Source organism: Pantherophis guttatus, chromosome 2 (assembly GCF_059756535.1).
Source record: "Pantherophis guttatus breed Tessera chromosome 2, ASM5975653v1, whole genome shotgun sequence".
Classification (NCBI taxonomy): domain Eukaryota; kingdom Metazoa; phylum Chordata; class Lepidosauria; order Squamata; family Colubridae; genus Pantherophis; species Pantherophis guttatus.
This window is the reverse complement of record NC_142064.1, coordinates 119,294,529-119,320,292: the sequence shown is the minus strand read 5'-3', so window position 1 is coordinate 119,320,292 and position 25,764 is coordinate 119,294,529. Positions and strand designations below refer to the sequence as shown.

General features: G+C 41.5%; 1 protein-coding gene across 4 annotated transcripts in view; it reads right to left on the bottom strand.

Moving 5' to 3' along the window:
* Nucleotides 1-25,764, bottom strand: part of PLXNB3 (plexin B3) — a 65,263-nt gene that overhangs the window by 29,625 nt on the left and 9,874 nt on the right. For all 4 annotated transcript variants that reach the window (XM_034434153.3, XM_034434152.3, XM_034434151.3 and 1 more), the window contains 14 exons: nucleotides 24,264-25,361; nucleotides 23,836-24,015; nucleotides 11,385-11,510; nucleotides 10,661-10,761; nucleotides 10,250-10,382; nucleotides 9,784-9,940; nucleotides 7,161-7,269; nucleotides 5,957-6,068; nucleotides 5,715-5,849; nucleotides 4,963-5,173; nucleotides 2,258-2,430; nucleotides 1,718-1,869; nucleotides 466-571; nucleotides 92-222 (listed from right to left, as the gene is read on the bottom strand). In XM_034434153.3, the coding sequence (XP_034290044.2) occupies nucleotides 92-222; nucleotides 466-571; nucleotides 1,718-1,869; nucleotides 2,258-2,430; nucleotides 4,963-5,173; nucleotides 5,715-5,849; nucleotides 5,957-6,068; nucleotides 7,161-7,269; nucleotides 9,784-9,940; nucleotides 10,250-10,382; nucleotides 10,661-10,761; nucleotides 11,385-11,510; nucleotides 23,836-24,015; nucleotides 24,264-25,352 (2,915 nt within the window). In that variant the 5' untranslated portion in view covers nucleotides 25,353-25,361. The remainder of the gene's footprint in view (nucleotides 1-91; nucleotides 223-465; nucleotides 572-1,717; nucleotides 1,870-2,257; nucleotides 2,431-4,962; nucleotides 5,174-5,714; nucleotides 5,850-5,956; nucleotides 6,069-7,160; nucleotides 7,270-9,783; nucleotides 9,941-10,249; nucleotides 10,383-10,660; nucleotides 10,762-11,384; nucleotides 11,511-23,835; nucleotides 24,016-24,263; nucleotides 25,362-25,764) is intronic.

Sequence of the window (25,764 nt, the reverse complement as noted above, 5' to 3'; positions counted from 1 at the left end):
AAGTAAAGAGATGATATGAGGACTTGGGGAGGATTATGAGGAAATAAAGACAGGGGAGGGAGAGAAGATGAAAAGAAGCCATTTTACTCACAGAATACAGGGCAGATTGCCCACGCTGACAGTAATCTCAGGACCAGTTAGGAGGTCTTCACCAGAAATGGTTATTCGGGTTCCTCCAGCCATGGGACCAAGGTCTGGGTGTAGATTGAGCAGCATCGGATCCTGAGAATGGAAGCAACTGTGAGGGCTGATAGGCAGTGTTGATGGTATTCACAGCATCTGGCTTGTCTTTCCATACCCCCCCTCGCCCCCCTAGTTAACATGACACAGGCACATTGTGTCACAGGGACATTGCAAACAAATGCGCCTAGCTCAGCCCGTCCTTATACCCAGTTTCAAGCTTCCTTAGAACAAACTCTAAATGTCCGTTCCCCGCCCCACCTCCCTCCTCTGTCAGACACTGACCTGGTAGGTGAAGTGGTTCTTGGAAATCCCTGGGGGGCGATCTCCAATGGTGACCTGAACAGGGCCAGATAAACCTCGTTTTCCAGGGGGCACATTACAGACAATCCTGTAGGGAACAGCAGGAAGGCCCTATTATGAGAAAGCCTGCAGAAATTCACAGCAGGGCTGCATTTTCAAAGAATGAAAAAGGGGTGCAGGCTCTTGTGAGAACCCCTTTTCAAAATAAGTTTTATTAGCTAAGAACAATAAAGTACAGAATCAGAAATAAGAGGAGTTTTCAGCTCCTGTTCTTGATTGGTTTTGGACAAAAGAACTGAAAAGTTCAGCTTAGCTATAGATTCAGCCTGGCATTCTGGCTTTCCTCAGCCCTTTATTTGATGGGAATGTTGTGAGAATGAATGCTATGCCAATTACATAGCTTAATGCTGCAGAAACCGTTCCATTCCCCTATGGAAAGGTTGTGTTTGAAGCTTTTTCATTGGAAAAAACAGTGTTAAGTACTGTAGATGTAGGTAGAAAAAAATGGAGGTCCTACTCCAGAGACATACTATTTCTTTAATATGGAATTAAAAGCTATTGGTATCCAAGAAATTGATTGATTACCAAATCTAAATACAGGAAAGAACTTTATCAGATGAAAGACAACTTAATATCAGGCTGAGGCAAATTCTTGAAACATAATAGATTAGTATCATAAAAGCAACAAATCATGGACTAGTTTTATATATCGGTCAAAATTGTGATTTGCTTATAGTTTGTGAAATAATCTGCTGTTGATCAAATTCATGTATCATGCTAAGGCATAAATATCTTCTTTACAAACTGTTATAATTAGATTCAACCAATATGCTAAAGCAAAAACGAGCAAGTCACATTTTAGCTTAGTGCATTTACAGACATTTCTAAAATCCTGTTTTGTCACTATGGGATACTGAGTGTAGATTAATGAGAAAAAAATTGAATTTCAACAAGTGTAGAATTAGGCTGCACCATAACAAAATTGACAAAAGTGAAGGTGGTCTGAATACTTTCTGAATGCACTGTATTTATGTTTAATATCTGATAAGAAGATGGCGCATTCAACTCATCATCCTCAGCTCATATAGACTGATTCAGGCTTGATAAGCAAAGCAATGTTAGTCAAATTAATTCCTGCCAATTTCCTTGAAGATCATATTTCTATGCAACTCTAAACCAAATGCTCACTGCTTTGATTTCAAAGAACTGGCAGCGTGTGGGGAGTGACCCTTACCGAGTGGAAACTATGTACTGAGCTGGATCAGGAACACATGGCAGCCCAGCTACAAGCACACTTCTGGCCACATCTTCAAAGCGGTGACCCAGGTTGGAGCCTATCACAGTGAGAGCCATTTCTCCTTCCAAAGGTCCAGTGACTGGAGATATCTAGGAAACAGGATTATATGGCATTATGGCATTGCACTTGCAAACTAGCTGCTTTCTTCAAATTCTGTTAAAACAAAAGGCAAAAATATTAGCACTGATGTTACCACCAAGCACATCTTCTATACCCTGAGGTTGGAACTCCCAATGGAATTGAAAAGTAACTGGTTTGAGATAGTTGACTTGCCATAGAAGAGCTTTGGCTCTCTCTAATTAGTGAATTACTGAAAGGGTGGTAGGTATGCGTGTATGTGGCAAGAATAAGGTGGTAAACCGAGATATGAGGTTTCAGGGGGAAATCCTCATATTCCTTCCTATTTTTTTTTTAAAAAAATCGGCATGTAGAACAAGTAGGCAGGGAGACTACAGGCCCAGTGATGTCGCTTCTCACCGAGTAGATGACAGGCGATGGGCAAGTAGCCACACCAGGTTTGGATGGACAGGAGTTCTCATAGACACAGCCAGTCTCCTTTTCCAGCTGACACCAGACACAGCGGAAATGCTGGGGGGCCGCTTTGCAGCGACTGCAGTCCGAACGGTCAACAGAACAGTTGTACAAAGTCACTGAGGGGAGGCAAAAAGACAAGAGGTGAATACTACAGTAGTTTAACATTGTCCTGCTTAAGGCTGCCTTCTCTATGGCAGACAAATTTCATTGCTTTTCAGGAGACGATAAGCTAATAGAAAGCTACAGGCTTTTCAGAAGAGCAAGACGTGGATGGGCATCCTGGAAGTTGGGAACATCCAAGCTTAAAAAGTATTTTGCACTAGATGTTAAGCTTCCATTAATTATGCATTTTTTAAAAAAGAGATGGCAAGTATTTGTTTCTTTTGGATCATGCATTTTGTCCTGCACAATACGGCCCTTTCGGTATTTTGGGAAAGGCTCTTGAGTGAAACCCAAACCATAATCACCAACCTCTGTCTTCCTTTCCGTGCCCAGCAGTTTTTTTTTAAATTAAAAAAAACAAAACAAAACAAGAATATCAACATAACATCATGAATAAACAAGTTCAAAATAAGAAAGAACATTGCACAAGCAATGGGGAGAAGTCTTGTGTATGTTCGTAAGGAGAAAGACGTTTGTATAGCTGAAAGTGACGTGTGGTTAATAGAAGGAAAATGTGTAACAATTACAACTTTTTCATCAAACGGATCGTTGAAACTCTAGACGTAGACTAATATTTCAGCAGTTCTTTAACCCATATTTTCAGATCTTTTTGGTCTAAAGTAGAAGATATTTCCATTTTTCATTTTGCGGCATTTAATCTGACAGGAAAGAGAAAACCCTGAACGTGTCTTAGATAAGAATACATGAATTGGAAGAGAAGATATTGGACATCTAATCCAACCCCCTTCCCAGTGCAGGGACCCACTAACCATCCCTGAAAGGTGGTCATCTTTGTTCTGCTTTCAGCTGCAACAGGTCCACCTTTTCTATGTGACAGCTCTTCAGACCAGGGATCTCCAACCTTGGCAACTTTAAGACTTGTGGACTTCAACTCCCAGAATTCAACTCAGCTTTGCTGGCTGAGGAATTCTGGGAGTTGAAGTCCACAAGTCTTAAAGTTGCTAAGGTTGGAGATCCCTGCTTTAGACCACTGTAACTAATCAATGTTCTCTTATAGACCAACTCCTTTAATTCTTCCTTATAGGGGTTAATTTCAAATCCCTGCCATAAATCCCCTCCAAATCCATTCTCTTTTATAAATGCAGTGTCTGGAATTAAACACAGTACAAGGTAATCCAAGTGTGATTTAACCAGAGCATAATACGATGGAACTATTATCTTTATGATCTGAGTGATGCTTCCATTAATGCCGTCCCAGTCTAACTGGCCTTTCTAGACTATTTATCTAGATCTTTATTAATCTGCATTAAAACCAATTTCGTTGTATATATGATGTACAATGACAATAAAAGGCTACACTATAAAACAGAGCATAATTTCAAAATGATCAGTTGAGAAATTCTGAAGCTATATTGTTAAAATATGGTTAAAAGCAGTGGTGGCGGCACAGTGGTTAGAATGCAGTATTCAGGCTACTGCTGCTGATTGCAGTTCGATTCTCACCGGCTCAAGGTTGACTCAGCCTTCCATCCTTCTTAGGTCGGTAAAAGAGGACCCAGATTGTTGGGGGGCAATATGCTGACTCTGTAAAACCGCTTAGAGGGTTGTAAAGCACTGAAGCGGTACATAAGTCTTAAATGCTATGGCTATTGCTATTAAAATTGTATCTATACTTTTTGTTCTGTTAATTAGTGTAGCATACTGAAATTAAAAGAATTGATCAAGAAAGATGGTTTGAATTTTTTTTACTCCATCTTATTTCCAAAGCTTTGTTCAAAAAGACCGACTTCTGCCACCAGTCTCCCACCGGCCAATTCGCTCCCACAGAGAGGGACTCCTCAGGGTGCCATCGGCCAAAGCATCTGGCTTTGGGCCCAAGAGGACCTAGGCCAGTTGGCCAATTTATTCCCCAGTGTGATATCTATGGGAATTACTTGCCAACCCAGTGCCATCCTAGCTCTGTGGGAGCTCCTGCCCTTGGAATGAACTGCCCCCGGAAATACGCAAGATCTCCGACCTCCGTGTGTTTCGCTGCGCCCTTAAGACCCTGTTGTTCTGCCAGGCAGGGCTATCTATGTAAATGATTTTAAATTGGGTGTTTTAAATTTTGGGTTTTAAATTTGGGCCAAAATTGTTTAATACTTTTAACTATTTTAAAACTGTTGTTTGTACCTTGTGTTTTTAATTGGCTGTACACCGCCCCGAGTCCTTCGGGAGAAGGGTGGTATATAAATTAAATTATAAATAAATAAATTATAAATAAATAAATAAAATGAATAAGCAAATGGGCACCACAAGTGACAGTGACAATTGCTGGCAACCTGATTAAAATTCTTCCAACACAATCTTGAAATTTTCAAATAATTCTACCACTTTTTAATAGTGTACTGATCACATAGATTTCAGAAAAGTTTTTGAATCCATAGAGGGTAGAAGCCTATTTCTCCTTTTTTAGAATCAAAGGCAAAGATTCCCTTAAATCAGAGATCTGCACACATCACAAAACCAAAACCCGATTCCCTTACCATATAAATCTTCATGGCTATCAAGGCGTTGGTTATCCCCCACTACGATATAGAGGGGCACACGCAGTTCTGGAAGAGCTTGGGTGTAGCGATATGTTTGTGACTGACACCTCACATGATGGGATGCTTCCTCATCCCTTTCTTCCAGGGATGCTGGGACAAAAATCGGGACTCCTTCCACTTCCAATACACAGAAGACTGTTGCTGGAGCCTAAGGGATGGAGGGGAGGGTACAACAGGGCTCTGTACACATCACCTGTACACCTTTAATCCCACATTCCTAGGAGTCACAGACATCTTTTGCAATATTCAGAATTCTTTAAGGGAGGAGAGCTTTAGCATATTTCATGTTGCATCTCACGTAGGCATCCCAAAGCAAAGGACTTTCTCAAAGCCTCCCATTTTCACCTCCACACCAGTGGTGGGTTTAAAAAATTTTTACTACGGGTTCTGTGGTTGTGGCTTGGTGGGCGTGGCATGGCATGGCATGGTTTGGTGGGCACGGCAGGGGATGGATACTGTAAAATCTCCATTCCCTCCCCAATCCAGGGGAAGGTTACCGCAAAATTCCCATTTCCTCCTGATCAACTGAGACTTGGGAGGCAGAGAATAGATGGGGGCGGGGCTGGTCAGAGGTGGTATTTACTGGTTCTCTGGACTACTCAAAATTTCCACTACCGGTTCTCCAGAACTGGTCAGAACCTGCTGAAACCCACCTCTGCTCCATGCCTCTTCTGAGGACTCTGATTTACCTGGCTAATCACTAAGTCTAGATTCCAGGCCACCAGATTTATTGGCATTTCCACATTGACAGGAATCAGAGGGATTTCTCCATCCCCTCCCACACTGGGACAGGCAGCTCGACCCTGGAGTTCTTCAGCCAATGCCTAGGAGAAATGGACAGATTAGGTGCAGTTTCAGGCTTCATGTTCTTTCCTGCCCATTTGTTCTGGAAAGCTAGGAGACCCCATGCTCCGAAGTGTATGTTACTCACCTTGTGGCTGTAGACAAGCCCCTCTGTATTTGGGCAGGGCCCTTCGGAGACACAGCGATGACTAGATGGACACCAGTGGCACATCCAGAGGCTGTCTACACATGTTCCACATCTATTGGAGCAAGAAGGATCAAAGAAAAACTACCTTTAACTCTAAGATTATGTGAGACCAGCAAAAGGTAAGGAAAGCTTGGCTGCTGGAATTCTTTCCAAGCTCTTAACTTAACCATAGCAATTTGAAGATGTGTGGATTCAACTCCCAGAATTCCCCAGCTAGCATTTTCAACTTTCCAAGGTTGAGAAACACTGCCTTAACCATAGCTCTGCTCTGAGCTATGTGCCTGGGAAGAAGAAGGGAAGGAGGCTTAGCATGGAGAAATCAGCAGCATTCCAAACAGAGATTAATCCAGCCCATTTTAACCTGATTTTTCTCTTGTCAACCACTATCCCCATAGCAACTTTGGAAATATTCTGTTCACTTCTAGGAAACATATCCTGCTGATGGTCAGAATTTCAATCTCCTAAACCTTTTCAATACCCCAACTGATTTGTAAAGAAATAGAGAGGTTACTCTCTTAAAAAACTCAGCCTGCCGAGAGAACTTCCTATCCGTCTTTCTCTTAAGTAAGTAGGTTTCTCATATTTAGAACAAACAGCAAAATACTCCAAAGATTGAACCTTTGACCCAGAGGTAGCTGAGGAAGATGATATTGATGAGAGGGGAAGGCTTCACGTTCTAGGGCAGTGACAGCGAACCTTTTTAGCACCAAATGCCAAAACTAGAACGTGCGTACATGCACATTTGTGCATGCATGCCAGAGCCCAGAAACCGGAGGACCAGCTGGCCAGTGCTCAAGCGCATGCATGCGCTGGAAACTGGAAGAGCAGCTGGTAATGGCCCGCGTGCTCACGGAGAGGGCTCTGCGTGCCACCTCTGGCACGCGTGCCATAGATTCGCCATCACGGTTCTTGGTGACATTTGCACATGACATTTTTGTCATCAGGATGAATTATGAAAAATGAGAAATATAGATGAATCTGTACACTTTAGAAGAAAATATTAGTATTCCACTTTTCATATGCAGAAACCCAAAATTTTAATGCAAGATGCTGCTTTAATCTAAGGCCTCTTGCTAGTCACCAACCTGCAGCCTTTGCCACCCCCACCCCACCCTGCCTCCATCCCCACTCAACATTCGCTCACGGGGTGGAATCAGCGAGTTGGCTCACGGCATTACAATCGTAGAAGGAAAATCCCAGAGAGGTTATGACAACATCCTGGAACATCAGAGCTAACGTCACAGTCACATGGTCTGAGGAAGAGAAAGGAGAGATACCTGAAGTTAATTTTCCCCCATCCAAGTAGCCAGCAAGAGAGAACTTCTCACACATGTCCACACAACACTTATACAAAACAAGCCTTCTTTTCTTCTTGAAATATCTTCCCCTGTGCTAAAAGACTTTTCTGAAAATTACATTTGTTATAGCCTATTGTATACTACATAACTACCGTGTTTCCCTGAAAATAAGACCCTGACTTATATTTTTTTGAACCCTGAAATAAGTGCTTGGCCTTATTGCCATGCACTCAAAAGCCCAATTGGGCTTATTATCAGGGGATGTCTTATTTTGGGGGAAACAGGGTATATAATGTAAATACATTTATTATATGATAATATAGCTCGTAACAGCACTTTTTTGGGGGGTTTTGTAACTTCCAAAGTTACAAAGACCAACAAAGATAGCTTGACGTGTAATCTTGAAGATGGACAGCAAAAGTAACGCAAGTCTGTATTCCGCATTCTATATTCTAGGTTTTGAAACCTAGAATACAGAATGTACATATTGTGCAGCCACCCATCAAAGTAGGATATAAATAAATAAACAAACAAGAGGAAATGCTGTTACTCAAATGACAGGGCTGCACCACTTCACACTGCAGGTTAGGACTGACACGTTGGGCAGGTCCACCATACATGGAAGTCCCTCTGGACAGAAAACCAACATGTCAGGGAAACCAGAGTAGCAAGTTTGTACCTGACTTGGTAGTGCTTGATCTGGATATTTTTTTTAATATGAAATGATGGGCAAGTGACCAAACAAGTTCTAGCCAAGTGTCCAAAGGGGAACAATTGTAGGCAAGAATACAATCTCAGCAAGATCTAAGCCTTAATCTTACTTCTGAAGGACCTACTCAGACAAGGAACCAGAATCAGGATCAGAATTGTTCTTGTTAAGTGTTAAAACCTTGGAAACATATATAAGTTTGTTAGGTCTTCATGAGAGGTCACAGGTGGGCTACAAGGGTTTATCTCTATATGCACAGTTGCAAGAATAGGTAAAGCAAGAAGACTGGTAGTTTGAGTATCATACAATAGTTTCCTTAGACAACAGAGAATGCTTTGCTACTGGTAAAGATAAAGGTTTCCCTTGTCCAGTGGTGTTTGACTTGAGGGGAAGTGCTCATCTCCGTTTCTTAGCCAAGGGAGCCAGTTTTGTCCCAAGACATTTTCCGTGGTTATCTGGCCAGCATGACTATACGCCAAACTGCATGGAACACTGTTACCTTCCCACCAAAGTGGTACCTATTAATCTACTTGCATTTGCATGCCTCCAAACTGCTAGGTGGGCAGGAGCTGGGCAAGTAATCACAGCTCACCCTGCCATGTAGCACTTGGGTCTTGAACTCAGGCTGTCTGCTTTCCAGCTGACAAGCTCAGTGTCTTTAAGTTCTTAGCCACCACGCTCCCATTTTGCTACTGGAACTAAAAGCTACTCCCACTGTACCATCTGAGTAAGGCAGGCAAATACTTTGCACACATTAATCCTACTAAAGCTCTCAGAGCAAACACTCTGAGTCAATTAACATGTAAATTAAATCATTGCTTATGATTTTTAAGCATATTTTTTTTTGCATCTAGGGGGGCTCAAAGGAGAAGAAGACAAAGAAATTTCATTCCTTAAATAAAAGTATTTAATTATCCTAATGTGGATGACCAGAAAGCAATAACTAAGCCTGCAACTTTTTGAAGGGCTGCTCTGATTTTAACAGTGACCTGATTTATCAACATCCAGGCTTGATTTGAGAAGGGTTTGATGCTCATTTTCTACTCTATATTTTATTTATACACCAGTTTGGGTGGGGACTCATGATCAGTCAAGGCATCATATCATAAGAAAAGTAGGCTTGCCTGCTCTAGTACCCTCACTGGCTATGTAGCCCCAAAAGCAGGATTTGATTGGCTAAGGTTGCTTCTGTTCTAATTGATAGGGAAATTATTTAAATTAAAATGACAGATAGCTAAAGCCTAAATTGCTGATGTATTACTTTTCCACTAGCATACTATGGTCTTTCTATCACTGCAGTTCCACTGCATCTGTAGGGCTTCTGGCTAAAACTTCCCTTATTAAATAGGATCAGAATGTAATGCACTTGATATTGTTTCCTGTTGATTGCTTATTTGTACCCTATGACTGTCATTAAGTGTTGTACCTTATGATTCTTGACGAATGTATCTTTTCTTTTATGTACACTGAGAGTTTATGCACCGAAGACAAATTCCTTGTGTTTCCAATCATGCTTGGCCAATAAAAAAGTCTATTCTATTCTATTCTATTCTATTCTATTCTATTCTATTCTATTCTATTCTATTCTATTCTATTCTATTCTATTCTATTCTATTCTATTCTATTCCATTCCATTCCATTCCATTCCATTCCATTCCATTCCATTCCATTCCATTCCACTCCACTCCACTCCACTCCACTCCACTCCACTCCATTCTAATGCACTCAGTATAGGAGCCATACATAAGCCCCATGCTTACCTTTTCCTTCTTGGATAGGTGGCACCTGCTCAGGAACAGGCGATAAGCAGCGGATCCAAGAGTCTTGCAGCTGGGCCTGGCTTTCTTGGGTGCCGAACGCACAGTGGTAATGCTCTCCTTCACCCAGTGCAGGGAGATTGGAGACCAACAAGGAGATCTGAGTAGGATAGGAAACACGCATATTTTCTTGGAATACAAGGCAATTGAGGTATTTGGTTTAAATGTGATTTAACACTTCAACGTTAAATCTTTGGAAGACAAAGCATTTTATAAATTTGAGTGAGATACTAGTTTATGCATTATCCCTCTTAACAATAACACCTTGGGGCATAGGGGGGAAAACAGGCTTGAGATTAATCCAAGCAATGCAAAGGGTTTCATTTCACAAGTGCAAATTTTTATAGGATGATGGTCAGTTGCTAAATCATAATAAATCCACTTCTCAGTTTCCTGCTATTTCACGCACCTCTGTCTGTGTTTCTCGACTCTGATTGGCTGGTAAAATTTGTTCCACTCTCAAGCACTGGCTCTCATCTCCATAACTCCAGAGCCAGTGATTGGCCAGCTCATGGCGTTCACATTCCAATTTCCGGGTACACCTGCCAATCATATTAGAGATGAAGAGACAGAAGTTGGGTTTGTACAACATGCTAGGCTAAAATAAGACTGGCTGTTTATTCTTTGCATTCTGTAAACCCAGCCAGTGGAGCTGATTTATGATTCCAGTGTGTTGAGTGCATCCAGACAATTGGATTGAATTTAATAGACCATGCTTCAGTTAGCAATGGAACAGGGCATTGTACAACCCTGTCAGAATCCATCTCTCTTCTTTTAAAACAACCCCTTCATATTATATACTCTCTCATCAGAGGCCCACCTGCTCTGTAGAACACACCAGCCACAAAAGGGGTCTTCAGCATGCAGGCATGAGGTACAGTCTTGGAAATTAGGGCATTCTGAGACTGGGATCTTGGACACCTGAGTTAGAACGAACAATATATTATTACTGATTTTATTTATGTGGATAGGAAAAGTTATTCAAATTGTACTTTTACAGGAGATACAAGCAGGAGAATCTACCTAATTTGCATCAAGTTTTCTACCAGACTATATAAATGCCAAATCTCTTCTAAAGACAAGGCTTGCTGGTTTATTTTGGCAGAATTTCAAGAGTTATAAAGGCAGATGAAAGATTTAACTAAGAAATGGGCTAAGGGTAAGGGATAAAAGGAGCAGCTTCTAATTTGGTTGGGACTGATCCAGAGAAAAGTTTCTGGTATAGTTGCCTGTGTTAAGCTGGAGTATAAATTCAAATTAAAAATCAAAAAAGAATTCTGGAAACTTGTTGATTGCCAAAGGCAGGGATCAACCCTATAATACAATAATCTAATAAAGGGAAATAATTTACCTCTGAGCTAATGGAAAATATACACACAGCAATCTATGCTGTATTTTTCACATAACTTTTTTATATAAAAAATACTCCCAGGCAGAAGAAGAAAACAACAAAGGCCCCATAACAGGTTTTCTTAAGCCCAGATATAATTCAGAATTTCCTGCCTGAAAAACAGATGGAAAACAGTAACAAGCTGATGAATCACCTGTGAAGCTGTCATCACATATAGGTAGGCCCCACTACTGTCGAGTAGCAGATCTGAGTTGACAGGAGAATTCTGACCAGTGGGCATTGTGCTGTAGATCTGTGCCACGGAGCCATTCAGGTAAATCTAAATACAATAATAGAAGCATCACTGCCTGTTCTCAAGATGCTGAGCACAACAGTCTCTAACCTGAAGCAACCAAGATGTCAGATATTGCCTGCATATGATGCACCAGAGACTAGAAGGGGTTAAGTCTTTACAGACATCACATGTGACTATATCAGCCAATGAACTTTCTTATTGGTCTCTTACCTAGAAACCACTTGGATATCTTCCCCTTTTTTTCTCTCTCTCTATCTATCTCTCAGCGAGACAACACGTGAACTTCTCTCTCCTCTCAACATCCGAATCATACAGTTAGCGTAAAAATGTAACAGGACACCCTGTTCATTATCGTATGCATGTATATATTTGTAAATAATAAAAACAACCTTTTGAACCTGAAGCTGTATTGACCAAATAACTTCCTCATAGAACCAAATGAGCACGACCATCAATATATATCTGATACAAGATGTGCATGGATTTCAGTTTCCAAAAATCCCAACTACTAATTCCTAGTACGTCTAGGTCTGGATGCCTCCCACCTCTCTCTCTCCCTCTCTCTCTCTCCTCTCCTCTCCTCTCCTCTCCTGGCAACTGCCTGAACAAGTTCCTACAGGTTTTTTTGGCAAGATTTCAGAAGTGATTTACCTTTGCCTGCTTCCTAGGGCTGAGAAAGAGAGGACTGGCCCAAGGTCACGCAGCTGACTTTGGGCCTAAATCAGGATTAGAGGTTCTGTAAATATGTATTATGGTGGGCTAGGAGGAGGACAGACTTGTTTTCAAGGGACATATAACTGCACTTTAGTCTGCACTTCTTTTTAGTAGCTATTTTAAATTCCATTTAAAACTAAAGATTTTCCAGGTGTAATTTGAAGGTGTGTAGCAATAGCTGTGATGTTCTGCGATTTCCTGGAATTGCTTTTCTCTACTGGTCGCTCTCAGTGCGGTTTACAAATGATGGGATGGTTCTGGCACAACTTGAATAGGCACTCTGGGAAAGGCAGTTCTGTAAAATGGACCAATGGCCTTTAAAATAAGGAGTTGTTGGGCAGGTTACAGTGAGGAGGGTTGATGATTTACATTTATGATGTACGCCACTCTAAACTGAGTGGTCAGTGGGAAAACTCTGTAAAACAAATAAAAACCATATGTGCTAAAGCATTCTGAAACTGCTTGGAAAAATTAATTATGAAATGTATAGATGTACACAGGTGCTTCTTTTATCTAAACTGGCCTGGTTTTTAAGACTTCCCTTCCAGCTGAAAGAGACATCAAGAAGAAGCTGAGAAATTAAGGCTAAAGATCTAAATGAAGACACTCTCCCACGGTGAGCAAAACTAAATAATGATCAGTTTGCTGTCCCTGAATAACACCCCAACAAGTGATGCCTGAAGCAGCCACTGCACCTCAAACATGCAGTAGGACCAGCCCATTCTGGTGATATCTGAAAAACAGCATGAATTGATATACTGAAGTGAACAACAGAAGCTCCATTTCTCCGCCCCAAGACATGCAACCTTTTCCTGTTTCTTGTTTGTTTTGTTAGTTGTGAAGAGAAATATTTGGTTGACACCTAAGATCCAGTTTTTGGGTTATAAACTAGCTTTGCAGAGTAGAGTTTTTTTTTAAAAAGACAATCATTTGGCAACACAATCAAAGCCCCTCGCCCCCCCATTTCGTCTGTGTCTGTGTACATCTGATGTCAACCCACATGCAAAAGAGAAGGGGCTTTGATTGCACAGCTGTGGCCCCCCAATCAGTACTTTTTTTTTGACCCCTTGCCTTGCTGACATTAATGCATCTCATAACACCTTATACACTGCTCAAAAAAATAAAGGGAACACAAGCAGAAAACATCCGAGATCTGAATGAATGAACTAGCCTTATTAAATACTTTGTTCGTTACATACAGTAGCTTTGTGTTCCCTTTAGTTGTTTGAGCAGTGTATAAACTACTACATGTAAAGAACTAAGTATTTAATAAGGCTATTTCATTCATTCAGATCTCGGATGTCTTCTGCTTGTGTTCCCTTTATTTTTTTGAGCAATGTATTAAGACAAGCAGGGCAATTTGAAGCGTTTTCACTTTATACTTTGGTGGAATAAAATTTTGTACGTGCAAGACATTTCCCTGAAAGAGCTCAGCCCTTAAAGGAATATAAAATGAAAGTTAAGACACCCTCATAGAAATTAAAAAAGAAAACAAGTGAAGCAGTTCAAGTCCTGTCTATTCATATACTTCAAGGCTTTGGTATATCTCCAAGAGTCCTGTCATCCTATCCATCAAATCTCACTAGCAAACCACTGGTCAAATTTTAGTGACAAACAACTCGGAAATAGAGTCTTAAACATCAGAAAGGCTAGGATTAGGGGAAAAAAAAGAAGTTGATAAATGCTGATGTTGTATAATTTTCAATTTCAATAATTTCTGTTGGTTCATAGATCAGTTCAATCAGAATTTTCACTCAAAACACAAATGATCAGGGACACAGTATTGTATTTTGGACATGTGATTCAAAGACACAGTGCTCTTGGGAAATCCATAAAAATATAAAAAAGGCTTAAGGTAGTCCTGCTAGGCCCAAAATGGGGTGCAGGGGGGGCGTGTGCATGCGTGGGGGGTGGGTGGGATAGTACAGGGGGGTCTCATGTACATGCGCAGAGGGGCGGGGCAGCGCAGGGAAGTTGTGTGAGCATGCACAGGGGGCGGAGTGCGCAGGGGGCATTGCATTATGGGTGTGGGCACACGTGCATGCACTTTCACACACATGTGCACGCTTTTGGCACCCAAGGAAAAAAAGGTTAGCCATCACTGGGATAGATGGACCTCCATCTCTGGCCAACACTTATGGGATTTGGTGTCCAACATGCCTTTAAGGTGTCTGCCAAGAAGAGTTATTCTTGATTGTTAGCTTCCAAGCCTATCAAACATGACAATATTTTCTTTTTACTTGCAAAGACATGTTAAAATGTATGAGAGAAAAGTACTGGGCATTTAAATATTAAATGAAGCCTTGTTTTAATTGGGAGGAGGTATGTCTGTTATTCCCAAATGTCCGTTAAATGTGAAAGCATGTTATTCTGGTGATTTATCTCATCTGTATCATGATGTCATTCTGCAAATAATGTAAGTTCTGTCATATCCTGAATTTACATAATTGATGTAAATGATTTAATAGGCATCAATTGCAAATCATCACAGAAATCGTATACATTTTTCATGAAGGTCGTAAAATTAAGATCATTTAACTTGCCTTCTCTAAACTACTCTAGATGCAATAGATTTAGCCATTATTTGAAGGGGGAGGGGTCTGGATGGAAACTTGGTCCATTGTAACCAACCTTTTCTAAATGAGGGTGTGGGGAGGTCTGTTAAATCAAAGTTTCACTTATTCTGAAATGGAGTGCTGGGAGATATTATTCTGAGGGATTTTTTTTTCCCAAGCAAAAAACTGCTAGGGTAGCCATTGGCAATCTTTCCCACTCAGTTTTCTATCGACAGCAATCTCAGCCATAAATTTACAAAGTGCTTTATGAGCAGGCAGGAAGGCGGCAGCAGCAATGAGGAACACATCAATGCAAGGTAGGCCTTTGTGTGGGAAAGCCTGGCCAGATAAGAGCTGTGTGCATAAACTGGTGTGTTTGTGGAGCTAGGCATGTTTATGCCTCAAGCACTCTCTCATCCTGTAATGTTACTGGGTTTAAAAGGAGTGATCTCTTAAGTAACTGCACACACAGAGAGAGAGAGAGAGAGAGAGAGAGAGGAAGAGAGAGAGGGAGGGAGAGAGGAGAGGAAGAGAGAGAGAGAGAGGGAGGGAGAGAGAGAGACAGAGACAGTATGATGTAGTGGTTAAGATGCTGGCTAGGAAATGGTGAGTTCTAATCCCACTTTAGGCATGAAAGCCAGCTGGGTGACTTTGGGCCAATCACTCACACTCAAGCCAACCCACTTCACAAGATTGTTGTTGTGGAGAAAACTGAAGGAGGAAGGAGCATTATGTATGTTCAACACCTTGAGTTACCTATAAAGTAATAAAGGCAGGATAAAAATCTGAGAAACAAAACAAACCTCATTCTCAAAAGCAACATAGGGGACATTGGGAATAACAGGCATACCTCTTCCAAATTAGTTCATTTGAAAAAGGCTTCACTGTCATATTTAAGTGCCCAATAGTTTTCTCTCATACATTTTAACAAGCCTTTGCAAGTAAAGAGAAAACATTATTACGTTTGGAAGCTAACAATCAAAATTACTATGAAGCCGCCCTGAGTCTTCGGAGAAAGACGGCATATAAATTGAACAAACAAACAAACAAACAAACAAACAAACAAGTTAACTAATTCTTCAACTCTATACATGCTCACTTTGAGGTGAGCCCTGTTAAAAGCTTTACTATACTAGATTCTGGACTAACTCTGGTAGTTTCAGCCTAAGAGAGCCACCAGTTCACTTCCTATCTAAGTCATGAAGATCTCTTTATGCTAAGACGTGATTTACTGAATCAACCTGGGTGCCTTTAATATGTTAAGCCCCGAACCGCTTTTTACAAAACCACAATTAGCTGAATTAAACATGCTTACCCAGAACCAACCCAAACACATTTATTTATAACACATAAGCAGCTTAGCCATCCTTTCCCAGCATAAATCTACTTCAAACTTTAAGGATAAAACAGGATAAAAATAAACCCCATATATACCATGCTCTGGACAAGTAGGAGGAAGGGTGAAATATCTTGGGATTTAACAACACCAAGATTGGATCTATGTATTTCTGGTTCAGCCTCTAACCAGAATTATGCATACTTATGCATTAAAATACATACTTAAGCATTTAAAAAACTTTCCCAGATTTAGTACCTAAAGAAAGCAATCAGGTTTTCATATATATCTGAATATGAATTAATTATTTTGCAAAATCACAAATAAGAGTGGTAAAACCAGCCTAGAGAAGTAATATTTTTCTATTTAAAATATTTATTCACAATTAGGCACTTTAAAACAAATCAGTTTCAAATAGATACAGCCTTTCGTGTGGTTGCAATAAAAAAAAAATACAGGCAAAATTACTGGGAGGAGGGATGTCCTAAAATAAGGTAAAGAAAGGAGGCAGAGATTAAGCATTCAGAAAAAGACACATTTCTCCTCTACAGGTACTAAGTATTTGTGAAAAATGCATGTTGGGGGTAAGTTCCAAAGAAAAGAGGCACCAAGGGGAAGAAGAAAGATGAGGAGTGAGTAATTCAATTTATGTAGGGCAGAAAGGATTTTAAAAAGCAAATAAAGAAAGCAAATTGAGATAAGCAGTCAAACAATGGAGAGTTTTAAAAAAAGTAGCCATGGGTAATTCCAGATGAGATTTTTATTGTGCAATCCCTCCACCTCACTCAGATATGGCATTATCTTGCCACTCACAGGATTCCTGTATTTTCTCACTACTTCTTTTTCTACCCCCAAAAAGCTAAAATGAAAGGGCAGAAAAGAATCAAACTGGTATTTGATTGGAGCACTCCTCTCCCTGAAAGTCAATCTTAAGAAGAGAGAACCACCGTAGAGCAGGGGTCTCCAACCTTGGCAACTTTAAGCCTGGCTGACTTCAACTCCCAGAATTAGAGCCCTGGTGGCGTGGCAGACTAAAGCACTGTTATTAACATCAGCTGCCTGCAATTACTGCAAGTTCAAATCTCACCAGGCTCAAGGTTGACTCAGCCTTCCATCCTTTCTAAGATAGGTAAAATGAGGACCCAGACTGTGGGGGCAATAAGCTGACTTTGTATAAATATACAAAAATATGAAGGCTATTGCTTAACGCATTGTAAGCCGCCCTGAGTCTCCAGAGAAGGGCGGCATATAAATCAAATAAAAAACAAAAATTCTGGGAGTTGAAGTCCATCAGGCTTAAAGTTGCCACAATTAGAGACCCCTGCCATAAAGTATATAAGAAAGAAAAAACGTAGACCAAAAAGGAACACGGGGAGACAAAGCTGAATTGAGCCTATGAGAAACCAAGGCATAGCAATATAGACAATAGAAATAATCATCTATTAGCTTGGAAAAAAATATCAGAACATCATCAAGAGTCAAACTCAAGAGTCCAACCATCCAAGGGGAAAAAAACTAAGTTGGGGAAGTCTGGAATAGACCAAGACCAGTATGTCCAGGACCAATACTCCTCTTGGTACATAAAAATTGCTCTAAAGTGGGCTCTCAGAATCATTTCAAAAGTTCTATGCAAGTGGTCAGTTAAGAGGAAGGCATGAGTACAACTCCCTGGGGGTTCAAGATAAACCTTTCAAATGGGACTCCAATAGCAAGAGAGTTCAGATACCGACCCCACTCCACAGTGATAGTTGAAAGTAGGTGGGAGAAACTTTCCTGTTGCAAGACAGAACAGTAGAGGAGTTTTCCCTGAAGAGAGTAAGGAAGATAAACTTGACTTTGAAATATGCAGGAACCATTACTTAGATTTTAGGCAAAAGGGGCTGGAACATTTTATGTCCAGAACTTTCTGATAACATTTGAAAACAACTCAAACAGACATTTCCCCAATTCACTGAATAATAAGGAGGAAGGAGAGGTACAGGATTACGCACAATTCAAAGTTTCTATTATTATAGCCAATCTCAATTCTGGGGAGGTTGATAATGGTATTGTTGGATTATCACCTGGCTCAGGAGCAATGGTAGCTTTCTAAGATAGCTTTCTCTCACTTGCTTCCTCTAATCTTTCCAGTTTGCTATAGCTTTTCTTGGCACCAATGGTTATTTAGATTTTTGCAAGCTAAATACAGTTCCCTTTTTGAATGAAGGCATGGGCCTAGGGGCATACAGCAGAGATGAGTTTGATGGCCTGAAGCTCTACCTCCCATTTTTTATTTAGAGACGCTGCCCAACTCTGTGCCATTGAGCTAAGACTTCTGGCAAAATTAGTCTTGCCCAGACAGACAGCTGAGAAAAGTGGAGAAAAAAAAATGTAAAATTCTCACCACCTTGACACTATCTTGGTCCCCTGGGGCCTGCCATTATCTCTCAATCTAACCCACCTTCGGGGCAGCTCTGAGGGTCAAACATGAGAAGAAAACCACTTTTGTTCAGATGCCTGGGGGAAAGGCCTTGGGGTATGTCACCTCATAAGCAAATCTGGGCTTTCCTGCAATCCACAATGTGAGAAGAGGCAGGCCCATGGGGAGGAAGCCTGCCAGGTCTGGGTTGAAAAACAAATAGTAGATTGTGAATTGGCTGGAAGGATGAAATGTCTGGCAGCTCTCAGGTTGCTGGAGCATCACCTCTACATTTTTTTTAAAGAGTGCATTGCATTCCCAGCCTGTTCAAGGAATGTTTCTTTTTGCTAATACCAATGGTAGTGTTGAAAAGCAGTGTGCCTATGATGTGGAGGCCTGGAGCAGTGGGCTTCCTTCTCTATCAAAGACAAACTCAATTAGGGCTACACAACTTTTTCTACTCCCAAGGTCCCACTGCGCTTTCAAAAGCCAAGATTCCATAAGAAATGGGTAGATTCAAGAGCAAAATTACATGTGTTTCATTTATATCTGGGGTCTGCAAGCTTGGCAACTTTAAGAGTTGTGGACGTCAACTCCCAGAATTCCTCCTGAGGAATCCTGGGAGTTGAAGTCTACAAGTCTTAAAGTTGCCAAGTTTGCAGATTTAAGGAGTTAAATCTGTTTGCAGACCCCCAATTATTTATTATTAATTATTATTATTATTATTATTATTATTATTATTATTATTATTATTTAATCTTTAGTGAGATTCACAGCCTTTGAGGCTGGTTAATAGCTCAGCAGCTCGAGTCCTAACCAAGGACCTAGGAACTGTTAAGGTATCGTCGGAGGATGTAAGCTGTTCCGAGTAAGGTGGTTTTTTGTAGACTCAAAATGTTCAAGTCCGGCAAATTTAGAATTTCTAAATAGCGGGGTAGCCCTTTGGGTATTGCTCCGAGGGCTCCAATTATTATTATTATTATTATTATTATTATTATTATTATTATTATTATTCATATTTCTATGCCGCCCACTCTCCAAGGACTCTGGGCGGCTTACACCAAAGACAGTATACTAAATAGCATATTGCCCCCAACAATCTGGGTCCTCATTTTACCCACCTCGAAAGGATGGAAGGCTGAGTCAACGTTGAGCTGGTGAGATTTGATCCACTAATCTGCTGAACTAGCAGTCAGCTGAAGTAGATGCAGTACTGCACCCTAACCACTGCACCACCTCGGCTCTGTAGATCAATTTAGATCAATTAACATTAAATAATTACAGTTTGGAGAGTTTTCTTTTTAGGATTGCACCCAAGCTTTGAGGGCCAGGGACAGCTCTGTGGCTTTAGTAAATGTGCTTTGGTGTTAAATTGGCTGATTGCTGAACACCTCCCCCCCCCCCAGTCTGTCAATCTTCCAGAGAAGCCTTCCAGTAAAGCAGCTTTGCAGTGGTTTGAATAACAAAAGAAGAGAAGTGCTTAAGAAGATTATTGGAAAAGAATGCACAGACCCAGTATCCCAAGCCAATGAAACAGAGTAAGCGCGGAGCAAAACACTGATTTCCCAATAGGTCATTCCAATCAGAAATAACAACAGAGATAAACAGAGATACCAGGAAAATCAACCCAAGTCAGAGGTATCAGTAGTTCAAAAGAATGTTAAAGAAGTGGCTCCCATAATGTTTGAGATTCTTAATGAAGAATCTGCACTCTCTTTGGAAGAAGAATTATAATCACATGAATCTTTCCTAATATGAAAGAAGGCTGCCTTATGCTGACTTCTTGAGAGCCTAACCTATAGGAAACACTAAGGACCTCCAGAATGACAAGAGTACTAATAAAGGAGAATATTTGTAGTTCAGGGTTGAAATGAAGGGTCCTTGGTGCTCTCTGAGCTAGCTTGTTTTCTTGAAGACGTTTCATTACCCTAACTAGGGAACATAATCCGTGCTGGTAAGGAGTGGGGTTTGTTGTCATTTTATATTCTGGTGTCTTGCCTGTCTGTGTGGGTGGGGGAAGTTTTAAGAGATTCTTTGGTTGTGCTGTTTACTGATGACTCTTTGGCAGTTTCTTGATTGGGGTATTGTTTACCTGATTGTTGGTCTAAAGTTAACCTTGGAGTTAATCTATGCTGATCTGAGTGCTGATTACTGGTGGAGCAGCGCTGGGGTCTTTTCCTCTTTTGGGCTGGTTGACTATCTTTTGCACTGTCTATAAGATTCCCCTCGCATATATGTGCTAGTCGTTCCTGACTCTAGGGGGCGGTGCTCATCTCCGTTTCAAAGCCGAAGAGCCAGCACTGTCCGAAGACGTCTCCATGGTCATGTGGCTGGCATGACTAAACGCCGAAGGTGCACGGAATGCTGTTACCTTCCCACCAAAGGTGGCCCCTATTTTTCTACTTGCATTTTTTATGTGCTTTTGAACTGCTAGGTTGGCAGAAGCTGGGACAAGTAATGGGAGCTCACCCCGTTACACGGAACAAGGGATTCGAACCGCTGAACTGCCGACCTTTCGATCAACAAGCTCAGCGTCTTAGCCACTTTGCCATCGCGTCCCGTGCATAGTCTATAGATGTTGCTAATGTCTATGTGTCTATTGATGGCTGATTTGTCAGAGTGCCAGCCTTCTAGAAATTCCCTGGCATCTTTGGACTTGGCCTGGTCTAGGATTGACACATCTTCCCAATTGAAACTATGGTTAAATCTGTCTATATGTTGTGAAATTAAAGAATTTTCGTCATGTCTTCTGACTGCCTGTTGGTGTTCGTGGATGCGTCCTGCCAGTCTTCTGCCTGCTTGTCCTATATACCGGTAGTGGTTGTTACTGTTATTACATTATATTGTAGATGACTCCTGTTTTTTCTTCTGGGGTTGCTGGGTCTTTTGATTTGTTTAGGATGTTTTGAAGGGCTTTAGTTGGCTTATGTGCTAGCTGATTCCATGTGGTTGTAGTAATCTATTTGTGGTTTCTGAGATACTCTTGATGTATGGCAGTGTAATTCTTTTTAGGGTTTGTGTTGGTTGGTTGGTTGGTTGGTGCGGTATTGGGTTGAGTGGTCAGGGACTTTTTGATAAAGTTGCGTGGGTATCCACTTCTAGTAAGACTAGAGTAACTCCCACTTCAAGCCAGGAGCCACACCAGATAAACAACTCTGGATGAGCAAAGGCTTGGCAAAGATCATTCTTAGAAAAACAAGGATTTGTCCCTGCTGTGCAAAATTATGAGGTATTCAACTTGAAAAAAGGAAAAATAAGTGGGGCAGCAGGAAATACCTCTGGCACTCATTTGCCATGAGCACAAAGCACAAGATCACATACATGAAGGACCTTCCTTTTCCTAGAGAAAGAATCCCTACATGAGAAGGCCATGGAAGCAAAGACCCAGGTCCCTGTAAGGGGGAGGAAAAGGAATGGCTCTGAGGGGTATCCATTTCCAGGGCTGGTTAGATAATATTTGCAAGTTTTATGCAAAATCTCTCCAATTTGGGTCTATTACGTTTTCCTAAAAGTTAGAATTAATGTATATAAAATCAAAAAAATCAATTTAAAATAAAGAATCCTGAACTTAATCATTTATTCTGAGCAAAAAAGTAGAACTGAAAATTAGCATTAGGATTACCCTTTCAGAAATCAGCAGTATCATTAATGAATGGTAGATAAATAACTTTAGCTGTTGTTATTATAAAACATGACTTGCTGCAGTGTACACAATTTATACGCCCTAATCCCTAACTACAGAGCTTCTCTAAAATTGCTGACAAAAGATTTAAAAAAAAAAATGAAAGGGAAAAGTATCACATACACGGGAGCAAATCAGATTCATCCATTTCTCTAGGATTCTCTCCGTACACTTCTTTGTTCTGACTCTATCCAAACTTTGGGGAGTGTAGCTCCCAGCATGCTTTGCAAGTACAGCATAGTTGCACTCCACAAATAGATGGATGATGTTAATGCTGGTAGAAGGGAGTACATCTCAGTGCAAGTACTACAAATGTAAACCACCTTGCTAACATAGCAGCACAATAGTCTTAATTGCAGCTCAGTCATAAATTTCAGGCCCAGTTTGAAAAGGAGAGACTGTCTGCCTTCAAATAAAGTGCTGGCACAGTACACATGAAACTTGCAATTTAAAATATTTTGAAACATACAATTAAAACGAATCAGGCCAAATCTTGCTCCACAAGCGGCTGAGCCAAATCAACCTTGCATGTAGAAGACGTTATTGGTCATTAATTTACAGAAAGTTGAGTCACAGAGGGAGGGAAAACATTCCTGACCAAGCAATCCTTGTGATACCTAAAACGGAAAGTTCAGCTTTGTTTCAAAATAAGCCTCATTTCTCATTCAGAAAAACTGAATTCTGCAGGCAGCAAAGGCGTTGTAATTGAATTTGTTGTCTATGTGGATTTAGTTAAGCACTACAGGTTTACTTCTCTAACCAATGCGAAGAACCAAAGAAACCCTGAAGGATGCTGCATCTTGTCCTTGATATATTGGATTTCCTAATGTGCCTCCATCTGACTTTAAAATATCACAAACATGGAATTCTCCATTTAAAAACCCCTCATCTACAGTCATATTCATTCCATACATCTTGTTACTTGAAGAAGGTAGAGAAACAACTCTGTATAATGATCACGTGACTAATCCTGAATTATGAAACTTAGCAACTGCACCCTAGTAGATTTAGTAGAATAATTATTTCTACTAAATAATTATTTACACACATTTGCCAGTCTAAGAAATACACCAATGTGTACTGGTGCTTGAAAGCCAGAATGGTTTGGAATAAATAAGAACATGAGTCAAAAGCTATTTCTGCAACAATCTGGCCAACAATGTTAGGAACCCAAGCTAGTGAAATGAAGTCCTATCTGGGAATAAATTTTCATCCCCTCTTCTTGACACTGGTGCCTTTCAGTCCAGAATGACGGAAATTGTAATCTAATACATCTGGAGGGCACCAGCTCAGAAAAAATAGCTGTATATATTACCTTACCATGCATGACATGGCACTTACTGCAAGAATTAAAAGAGAATAAAAATTCATACATAGCTTTTAAATATTAGGTAAGCACCTTGTCCCAAAAACTGAACCACTCTGTAGTATCCCCCACTTCTGGAAACAGTGATTTGCCAGTGAATGAATTGGAAGTGGAGATGCAATTCCCACTGCTCCAGCTTCTCTACTCCAACATCACCTCCTCCTAAATTTTAATAGCCTTCCTTATCCTTCGTCCTTCAGATATATTGGACAAACCATGAAAGTTATTTTCCCATAGATCTGGAGGAACCAGGCTGGAAAAGGAAGAACATAGCTGAAATTACCATTATTACACCCACCTTATGCAGCTGCCCAACACCATCTCCCAGGAAGGCAATGGTATGGCCTGTTTCTACCATGGCAGCCACAGCTGTCAATCTTGGCACAGTAGTCAGGAGTGCCTCAGCCACCAATGGCTTCCGGCTGGCAATGGGGCTAGGCGTGTGTTCATCCCCACAGGGGTAAATCTCTGGGGACTCCTGGAAATGAATAACATGAAAAACGAAAAGGTTGGAAGACAGCCACCTTGGGGTGGAGCAACTGATCCTCTACCCCAGTGTTTCTCAACCTTGGCCGCTGGACGATGTGTGGACTTCAACTCCCAGAATTCCCCAGCCAGCTGGCTGGGGAATTCTGGGAGTTGAAGTCCACACATCGTCCAGCGGCCAAGGTTGAGTAACACTGTTCTACCCCTAAACAGTAGAGTTATTCTTGTCCTGTCACTCACTTTGGATAAAGAGCTGCAACGAGAGGTCACTCCGTATTCAATGGCAGCCTCCTCTTCATTGTTGTCACCTATTCCAGATGTGGTGTAGCACAGCTGTCGCGTCTTCTCCATCGCTGCATTAATTGCATTCAAGCTGTAGGAACACAGTGCAGTCCGCCCAGTTGGAACTGCAGTGGAGCCCTGCCCAGCAGCTAAAACTACAAAGAGGGTTTTGTCTTTTCCAGCAAAACCAGGTGCTAGATGCATAGCCTGAGCCAGGTTGTAAGCTTGCCCTTGACTATGTTGGCATTCGAGAGGCAGCTCCACGTAGGAATAGAGGTTGGTGTCATCTACGCAGGTCCGGGAGAGGTAGGTACGATATTCCATCTGTGCCTTTGCTCCACGCCGAAAGAACAAGAAGTAGACATAGCCATCAGAAGCAAAGGCACCGACGTAGCTGTTGTTGTAGTCTGAGAAATCACCCACAACCAGTTTCCCCATTCCTTCATTGGAGAAGGCCTGTGGTCCTTCCAACTGGCGGATGGTAAATGGCGGGATCCCTCCAGAGAGCTTTGCAGTCAGTCCGCGACCCACAAAGAGCAAGTCCCGGCCATTGTGTTCCCCCACCAAACCAACTGTTGAAACCTTTGGCTCATTGGCTGCCACAAACTGGTTGTCTCCTGGATCCTCAGGATGGTACAACACTTTGGTGATATCCGTCAGAGCTCGCTTCTCACATACTCCCTGGAACAGCTGCCCACACACCACTAGCTCACCAGCACGCTCATTCGGTAAGAGGAGCTTGTTGGAGTTGTCCATCAGTTGGGCCTGCGGACACTCACGAACATCACGGAAAGGGAGACACTCAGGACTGTCTTGGTTTGGCCCTGTGCGGGCATGTCCTAGAAGCCTCAGCTCGGAGTCCAGCTGATACAAGGCATTGACGGCTCCCACATACAGTCCCCCTGTGCTCTGGGCTTGAGCCAAATGATTGAATGTACCATTGGGAACCACGAATAATGGATAGGAAGAGGGTTGAGCAGCTGGGTACAAGGGCAGCAGGAGCATCAGTGTAACCATTAGGAGCAGCAACAGGCGGCCTAGGACCATGGCCAAATCCTAGACAGAAGGAGAAAAGGAATGAGCAACAATTAACACAAACATCCTGAACCAGCCTTCCCAATCCTTGGGTGCTTCAGTTGTACTCCATTTCAGTTCCCATAATCTACAGCCAGTAGGTCCAAAGAGATCAGGACAGTTCTAATCTGACCCTGGAGGACCACTGGCACTTTCCCAAAGCATTCATTCACAGATCCTACGAGAGCTTGGCTTCCAAGAAGTAGGAAGACACAAAGGATGCCCACATGGTGCCACTATTCCTCCTCTCATCTCTACAAGTAACTGGTCCAGGTTCATTCCAAATGCATATGCTCCACTTCAGTCTGATTATCAAAAGCTACTTGCCACCTAAAAAGCTCCATCTGCAGCAAAAAGGCAAAAAGGCACAGTAGCAGATTCACGA